Source organism: Octodon degus, unplaced genomic scaffold (assembly GCF_000260255.1).
Source record: "Octodon degus isolate 3935 unplaced genomic scaffold, OctDeg1.0 scaffold00003, whole genome shotgun sequence".
Classification (NCBI taxonomy): Eukaryota; Metazoa; Chordata; class Mammalia; order Rodentia; family Octodontidae; genus Octodon; species Octodon degus.
Genome location: NW_004524579.1, coordinates 22,645,173 through 22,654,369, shown reverse-complemented (window position 1 = coordinate 22,654,369; position 9,197 = coordinate 22,645,173). Strand labels below are relative to the sequence as shown.

The window sequence follows — 9,197 nt, the reverse complement described above, 5'->3', positions numbered from 1 at the left end:
GGTTTTATTAGTGGTCAATAATCAGAACGGCATGCACGTGGAGGGTTTCCTGTTCTTAATAAAACCAGATTATAAGGCTTTGTGGAAAATGCATTTGAACTTGTACTTTAATAGCTGCATGTCGTCACTGGGAAGCCCTAGGGCAGCCCAGCACCATGAGCATGAACAGCCCCTGGTGAAATTCCTGGGTGCTTGGTCTTCAGAGGGTCACTATTCCAGGGGCATTTGGATGCAGCCTGGAACTGTGGCCTCCAGGTGTGATCACAAACCCAGACCCAGCTCAGGAGGGTGAGGCTTTCCTTTTTCCTAGGTGGAGGGTTCATTTGCAGGGCATGTGCCCATCTTCCTGGAGGAGTCCTGAGGAGCTGGAGAGGATCTGAAAGCACACAGACTGGGCTCCTGGGCTGGGGAGGATGCCAAGACCTCAGAGTAGAGAAAAAGCAGAAGTAGAAACTAGCTTTTGTGAGGAATGGATTTTGGTCTGGTTGTCATCCTTTTCTTAAAGCTGTGTTTATTGAGGGCCTGTCCCATTCCCTTCCTTCCTCCTCCAATGGTTCTTTTCTGCCATCACCCATTAATACTAAGCTGGAAGTGGGGATTAGGGAAGTCTCACTGTGGGTAAAAGAGTTTTAGCTTCTTCTGGGGAAGGGATGGGAAGGCTGGGCCACACGGCTCCCTACAAAGGTGTCTGGTGGGGCTTAATAGGAGCTGTCCCCAGAGTGACTAAGGATGGAGAGTTACTGACCAGGTAAAAAGGGCTGGATTTGTAACCTTGGAGGATAGATAGCCTTTACCTTTCCATGTCATTAGAAAGTGACATTGGTTGTTGACAACAAAAAGCAACATCTCTAGTCATTTCTGCATGACTCTTTTGTGAGCATATGAAACCCTCCTCTGATTTTTTCCCCATTACTAGGGATTGAATTCGGGGCCTTCTCCATGAGCCACATCCCCAACCATTTATATTTTCTATTTTAAGACCAAATCTTGTTACATTGATAAGTTGCTTGGGCTGGACTTGAATGAGCAGTTCTGCCTCAGCCTGCTAGAGTGCTGGGATTGTGAGCAAGTGCTGTCACACCTGCCTCCCCATCTGATACTTTTTAACACACTCCAGTTTCTTTCCAGATACATCCTGGACTGTGGAAAACCCTTCAGGTTGGCAATATATGAATACGTAGGCCTAAGAAAACCCTGATACCAACTTGCAAATTTAAAGAGTTTAATGAGCGTGTAATTATGAATGTTGTAAAAGGAAAGACACTTGTTTACAATGTGGTTATAATGATGAGAAAGATCAGTTTTGCCCTTATGACACTTCTGGAAGTATTTCAGTTATGTAAAGGAAGGCATAGTGACATTTTCGGTAGGTTTTGGCTCCTGACCACAATCTGGAGCCAATCATCTTCCATGACCTCAAAATAAACCTGCAGAGAGCAGCAGCCCTTTCCTGCCCTTTTGTAGGCTGCACTGTCTTCTGTTTCTGGATTCCAGGCAATCACTTTCTGATTATGCTGATTTGATCAGGTTATAGGAGACGAGAAGAACCAACACTTCTGAGGTAGAAGGGACCTAAGTCCCTCCCTGTCATGAAGAAATTCCTGCCAAGGAGACGTCCAGGCAGAGATGCTGAAGCCGGAAGTGTGGCCTGTGGCTGTTGGGCTCCATTCGTGGTGCAGCTGGGGGGGATCAGCCCTCTTGCCTTCCAGGCCAATGGACATTTCCCAGCACTATGCTTTGCTATACTAAATGACCAAGCTGGCAGGAATGTCAGCCATTTCTGTCCCATTCTTGGTGACATTTCCTTGGGAATGAAGATTCTTTCACAGAACAGGAAAAGTTCCTGTCAAAGAGGAGCTTTCATGGGGCTAGGGATGGATGATAAGAATGAAGTCTGAACTAGGTCATCTTAGACAGTTCCCTAATGCTGACCACACACATTTCCCTGTGCTTGGGGCAAATCACAGAACAGACAGAGGGGGAGGTTAGGCAGCCTTTAGCCTGGGGACCCAGATAGCTTGCTGATAGCTGCATATAGAGTGACATGTTTTGGAAAAGACAACTTAGGAGACATCGTAAGCCTGGTACTTTGTGATGGTTGATGCCCTTCTGTTCCTCTCCTGTGACAGGTAGTAGGTGCGATTGGCCTCCGGGTAGGTGACTTTGCTAAGCGGGAGCTTGTAGATGGCAGGATTATTGGTCGTCAGGAGCAGGAAGGTGAGTGCTGAGAGGCAGAAGGGCCAGGTGCAGGATGGTAATCCAAACTGGAGGGAGAGGTAGACACAAGAGAGGCCTTGGTTATATCAGATGCTAGTGCTTGTTTAGCCCTTATCAGTCACCTAAAGTCATGCTCTACGGGCATTGATAAAGATGATGCTTAATTGAAATGAACATAAAATTATGCCAGTGTGGCTAGTATGGACTGTAGCAGAGATCACATACTATTCAGAATGCAGCTATCAGAGAGCTAATAGGGGTTGATATGCCTTTATGCACATCTTGGGGAATATGGGCTGGCTGTACTTCTGATTCCACAATCATGGTCTTTCCACGTCTTTCCCCAATACCTCCCACAGTAGAAATGTTTTTGGAAGCCATTTTATAGCTCAAGACCTTCTCATTGGTCACAGTTAATTCTGATGATCTGAGCTAAAGGCACACAGACTGTGTCCCTAGATTTCCTCAACTGTGAGAGCCAACCAGTAAGGCTGGCCATGAAGCTGTGTGCAGTAGGAAAACACTTCCTAGAGAGACACAGGGAAATGAGCAGATGTGTGGGGACAGACAGAGGAGTGGCGTTGTTGTCCCGGGTAGCCGGAAGTGGAGAGTCGCTGCTTCTCCTCTCAAGGGCTCTCCTATCCTCACATCTCTTTCTTATGTTGTTGACTTGATTTTTAAGCTTTGAGATTCCCTGAGATGTTTTTATATTCTTCCTCTTCAACTGAGAGAGGTTTTGTGGATGGCTCGTGCTTAAAAGAGCCCACAAATTCAACTAGGAGGACACATATGTTCAGGAGCCTGCTTCTGTCTGTTCTGCTTCTTTGCTCAGGGAAGACACATAACATATTTATTCAGTGACTGACTGGGTGAATTAATGGGGATCAAAAGAGGAGACAAGGCCTGAAGTGACCAGGAGCTGCCAAAGCCATGTTCCATTCTCTTGTCCCTCAGTGTTTGTGATGGTTGGCTGCAGTCCTGGTGCTAATATCCTGGTGTGGAGGCTCACTATGTTAGGGTTTCACTCATTCTTTATCTTTTGAGTACTCACTATGTTCTGGGCACTGTGATGGGTTCTAGAGATGGAGATAAGAATATGATAAGTTCCTGTTCTGGAGAAGCATGTGGGCTGAAGTTGGAAGAGGACTGATGAGTATTAGACCTGGCATGATATTGAGCATGCTGTGTTGTAGACAAGTGTGTACCAAGGGTGGTAGGGCCCAGAGGAAGGTCTTAGTCCCCTGAAAGAAACAGGCTAGTGTCAGGAAAGGGTAATTGTTCTGCTTAAGAAATATCTTCTTAAAGCCAAATCACTCATTGTCACTAGAGTAGGAGGGATTTAATAAGTGTGAGTGGAGTATCTATGCCAGCCCTACCCACAGGGCTCACAGGGCCTTTCCTCACTGCTCATGTAAGGTTTGCTTGTAACTGTATCAAGGTAGGGGAGACATCAGCTCTAAACTGGGTGCCAAGTGCTCTGTGCTGGGCCTGGGGCTGGCCAGATGGCTCTTTCTATACTCTACCTACACTGGAGCCCAGGAAAAGAAAGAGTTCTAGTATTGCTATTATTGTCACAAGCCATGAAGTCAGGTTTCTCTCTGGTTGGTTAGGGCTTGATTTGTAATTTTTTAAAAAAATTTTGTAGCAGGGATCAAACTCAGCACCTTTTGCTTGCCAAGCAAGGGCTTAAGCCATTGAGCTATCTCCCTGGCACTGGGTAAGGCTTGATGACTATTCCCTGAAGCCTTTTCTAGTGTCCCCTTGATCCATGAAATGTGCTAGGGAACCAAGATGTACGCTGACCCACAAGCTAGGTGGGCGGTTGATCTAAAGACAGGCGAAAGTTAGATAGCAAGGATTTAAACCCAGTTCTAGAGAATGATGTCATAGAGAAGAGTTGGATTTACAAGATCATGCTCTTCAAATGGTGCTTCTAGTAAGAGCCCATTGGTCACTGACAGAGGGAAATGACTGACCTGCAGATACCGTGTAAACTTTGGAGGTGGAGTTCTTTCCATCCAGCAATGTTGAGGTGCACGGTGCTATTTGCAAATAGGGAAGGGTGTAAACTGGGCAGGGCTCCAGGAGGAGGAGTATTAAACAGGGCTTAGGAAGCCAAAGGGGGCTCATGAACATGTCTGTACCCCTTTTTGACTTACCACAGACAGTATATTGGCCAGAGCAGTGCCCAGGTAGGCTGTGAACAGAGCTGGAAAAAAAAAGAACCAACAATAAATAGTCTGGTAACTACTTAACAGGACCTCAAGCTTTGTCTACATATTCTCTCTTCATTAATTTTATGCCACAATGCTGTATCTCAGATTTTGAAAAAAGAATTATGTTTCCATTGCTTGGCAGCTTCAGAAGTGTTAAGTTCCACGCAAATGCCGACATGGCTAAGACAGCAGATGAACTTTGTTAAAAAGGGCCAGAATTTAGCTGTTACAGTTCTCTTGGGTCCCACCACCTTGCATTCCAGTAAAGGAACACTTAACAGCATAAACCATAAATGAAAATTTTACTATACAGCAAAGGCAAGCGAGTCCCAGAACTCCCTGCTGGAATATTTTATCAGAAGACATTAACATAATATGGGTTTCCTGGGAGAAGCAGCATTTTGTAAGCTCGAGGGAGACCAAATATGCCCACTGCCTTGTCTTCTAGGCTCTGCAGAGGGGACAGGGCCGCGCTGACCGCTGGGAAGAGCCAAATGCTGGCAAGAGGGGAGAAGCAAAGAAAATGGGCCAATGTAATTTGGCTTTGTTTCTGAACCCTTCATTTCTCAGCAGCGAGCAGCCCAATAGTCCCCTGGCTATTAGCAACAGCTTACCTTTATTAGAGAGCTGCTGTGTGCCCGGCCAGCAGCAATGCCAACTATATCCTCTGACATTCCTACAGTGTAAGCACTATTATTGCTTTTATTTCATAGATGAGAAAATAGGCTCAGAGAGGTGAAATGCTGTGACTGTTCTGCCTGTCTTTGAGTTAGACAAGCCCCCTTATCCTAGAGGTAGGAAGCAGAAGTGATTAAAGGAAGAATGGTATGTGTGTGGGGTGTGTGGCAGGCAACAATTTCATGGGTGCCACCAGCCAGCAAATCTCTCTTGAAGGGACCAGGAGCCTGTGCCATTCTTCGTGTCAGCTGCATCCTCATTTATTAGTATGCATTGCTTGATTACTGGTGACAAGATCAACTCTTCCTGGGCACACCTCAGGTGTCTAGCATTTTTTCCATTGCTTTGGTGAATTACTGGATTTGATCCTGACAAGAACACTGTGAAACAGACCCTGTTAGAATCAGGCTTTGAGAGTTCAAGTGACTTGACCAGGATTACACAGGTGACGAGCAGCAGAGTGCCAGCCATCTGCTCCAGGGAGGGGCTCTTACCCACGGTGTACTCTAACCTCTCAGAGCTAATGTTAGAAAGGGAGGCACATGGAGGGGCAAATCTAATCACCACTAGCCCTCAGAACACAGGGAATCCAGAAGGTCCAAGGCTGTCTCTGGGCTGGGCCTGTGAGGAATGGAGGCTCCTGGGGTGATCTGGGCTGAGCCCAACTCCATCCAACTCTACCTTCATCCTGGTGTCCTACTGGACACCAGGATTTATTCTCATGGTCCCCTGAACCCACTGTTATTTTATCAAATTTTATCTGTCTGCATCCAATGGGAAATCCTTTGAGAACCTTTGTGTGCTAATGTGTGGTTGTAGGGCCTGTAGAGTGAGGAGAGATGGGTAACAGGAAACAGAACATACAGCTTATCTGGACTTCAGGGGGAATCTGTTCTGGAGGACAGGAAGAGCAGGAAAAACCTTCTCACAGGTCCTGTCCATCACTAGCTGCATGACTGTGGAAAGGGCTGACTGCCCTGGACCTCAGGAAAAGCACTGGCTTCAGGAAGGAGTGTGATGTCCTACGAAGAGCACAGACTTCTGCAGCACCAATTGTGTGTAGACCTGGCTTTAGGCAGTTCAATTTTCACTCCCTTCAGCCTCAGCTCCCCATCTGTGAGATGGAAACTGTCTAGGCTGCAGTGAGGATTAAGTGAGATGCCATATACCAGGCTCGCAGCGTGGCACTATTGACATTCTCTGTTGTGTGGCTGTTCTGTGCATTGTAGGATGCTTAACAGCATCTTGGCCTCTCCCCTTCAGATGCCCATAACACTTCTTCCTTTAGGTGTGGTAAAATAGAAATCTCACCAGACACTGCCAAAAGTCCCTGAGAAAGGGAGAAATCATCCTGGTTTAGAACCACTCAGGTGACTTCTGACATGAGCAATTGGGTTATTGGACTTCGATAAAAATGGAACTAGGAAAAAAAAAGATGGAACTGGAGGGGGTAAGGGAGACAGCTGGGATACATAATTTATGGAGCTCCTTAACTTAAGAGCATAAAATGTCAGAACCATCACCTGCACAGTTTGGAGGGTGAAATCCTCCTTAAATTTTGCATCTGAATTGTCTCACTTTAGTCCTGGCCCACCTCTGTGACATGTTTTTCCTCTTTTTCAAAGTAGAACAATAATACTGTTATGGTGTGAATTTGAAATACCTTCTAAAACTCATGTGTTAAAGATTTGATCACCAGTTAGTGGGCTTTTGAGAAGCAATTGAATAACAAGGACTTGAACTTCCTCCAGTGAATGAATCCATTAATGAGGTTAGATTTGGATGGCATTCTTGGGAGGGAATGAGAACAGGAGCTGGGGCCTGGGGGTACAACAAAGAATGAACAGGTGGGATGTGGGGGGATAACCTTGGGGAATAGATCTGCTCCCTTTCTCTCAGGCTCTTTCCTGTCTTCTCTGTTCCTGCCTGTCATGAGGTGAGCACCTGTCCTTAGCCATGCCCTTCCACCATGTTCCTGCCTTGCTACAGGCCTAAGTCGATGGAGCCAGGTAACCTTGGATGGAATCCTCTGAAATGATGACCCCAGATAAGTCTTTCCTCCTCTAAGTTGTTTATCTCAGGTATTTTGTCACAGGAATCAAAACTGACACAAATACCAACTGTGTTGAGTTGTAATAAAGGTAGAAAAGTGAGAGGAGGAAAAGTGCTTTTTCGTGGCAGGTGCTATGTGCCTTTATTTGGCCAATAACACAACACTACTATTTATTTATTTATTTATTTATTTATTTATTTATTTATACCAGGAATTGAACTCAGGACATTATACTTGATATGCAGGTGCTTGTGCCACTGAGCTATATCCCTAGGTCCCCTGAGCTATAGCCTTAGCTCCAATACTACTATTTCTTAAGTTATTGTATGTAGCATGCTGACCTTATATTGAGTCTTTTAAAGTATCAGAAAATAACTTTAAAAAAAGAAAGAAAAAAGCAATAGATGGACCCTTCATTTCTAGTTTAAAGTTTATGCTTTCCATGTCTCTAGTGATTTTATAAGATGCAAAAATGTCTACAAATTACCTTAAGAATACAATATATGGCCATATCTGATTTAGAATATCTTGCAAAGGATAGTTGGGAATATTTTTATTGTAAACTAATTTTAAAAAAATAATGTAGATAATGTTTCAGAGCCTATGGTAGTGCTAAATGGAGTCTCTGTGTTAAATATCTTGGTTAAAAAAAGTTTCGCAGGGTGTGATGGTGCACACCTGTAATCCCAGCACTCAGGAGGCTTAGGCAGGAGGCTGTTTGGGAGCTCAAGACTAGTATAGTCTACAAAGTGGGCTCAAGGACAGCCTGAACTGTGCAGTGAGACACTATCTCAAAAACACCAAAAAAAGTTTTACTTGGTTTTCATTTATATTAACGCTAAGAATATTAATGTTCAAGGATTAAATTAACAAATGTATAAATTTTTTTTAATCCTAGGTAATATTCTAGGATTCTGAGGAACTATGTATCCAAGAGGGATCACTCAAAGGGCCTTATTGGCCATATTTGGATGTTTACATTTTACTACTGCATATGATAAAGTTGCCTAATTCCACATAAAGCATGAACTATCTAACAGTTTCTCTGTGTGCTTTAATCACCAGTCAGGGAGGCAGCAATCACAGGAGATAGCCACGAGAAGCAGGAAACCATCACCAACTACAGAAATCTGCCTGCCTCTTGTGGGTGAACATTGTATATACAGTGAAAACAGCTCATTAAATAACCACTGAAGACAGTTTTAACTACAAGCCCTTCCGTAAATGAATCATTTCTCCTACTTGTCTTTTCTGGGGGCACGATTGTCCTAGGGCAGTTCTCTTTGTGGGGGAAAGTTGCAAGCATCTTTTCAGCTTCAAAGGGAACTCTGGAGTAGCACCTACCGCAGGCGATGGCAAGGATGTGCGTCTGCCAGGTGAGGACGTAGAACATGCCTCCGATGGCGATGCATGCCAGGCTGCTGTTGAAGCCACACAGGCCGAAGTAGATGGAGTCAAAGGGCGTGGCGATGCTGAGTGCTGTGGGACAGGCAGCAGTCAGTGCTGAGTACGAGATCTTACAGGGCTCGTGTGGCTACCCAAAAACCAACAGGCCCAAAAGCCCAGCACCAGCTTTCCTCCAAGCTATTTATATAAAAGAGAGCTTCTGATTTTTATTTTTATTTATTTTATATTTTAGGGAAGGGTCTACAGGGTGTTCAGCGTCTCACTACTAGATTGGACTCGTAGTGATCCACCTGTTTACAGCCTCCCAAGAGCTGGGATTACATGTGTACATCACCATGCCCAGTCTCAATTACAGTCTCAGAGCGCCCCTGGGGCAGGCCTGCACAGAAGGCCCGGGGATCAAACCCCTGGCCCCTGTACCTGCTTGCAGGAGCTTTAATCTGCTGAGCTATTTGGCTGGCCCTCAAAGCTTCTGATTTTATACAGTGAAAATTCATTTAAAGGGAACAGATTGTCATGGAGCTGCATGGATACTAGTGACTGAGCAATTACAGGGTTGAGGAGAAGCAGTGCAGAGGACATCCTCTCCAACGTGTTCTCTCTGTCTGTCTGTCTGTCTGTCTGTC

The 9,197-nt window shown here is 45.1% G+C and overlaps 1 protein-coding gene across 4 annotated transcripts in view; it reads right to left on the bottom strand.

Annotated features, from left to right (window-relative positions):
- Window positions 1-1,205: 1,205 nt before the first annotated feature.
- The window catches only part of Slc14a2 (solute carrier family 14 member 2), a 450,415-nt gene continuing 442,423 nt past the window's right edge, over window positions 1,206-9,197 (bottom strand). For all 4 annotated transcript variants that reach the window (XM_023714538.1, XM_004623616.2, XM_023714545.1 and 1 more), the window contains 3 exons: window positions 8,509-8,643; window positions 4,377-4,426; window positions 1,206-2,264 (listed from right to left, as the gene is read on the bottom strand). In XM_023714538.1, coding sequence (XP_023570306.1) covers window positions 2,064-2,264; window positions 4,377-4,426; window positions 8,509-8,643 — 386 coding nt within the window. In that variant the 3' untranslated portion in view covers window positions 1,206-2,063. The remainder of the gene's footprint in view (window positions 2,265-4,376; window positions 4,427-8,508; window positions 8,644-9,197) is intronic.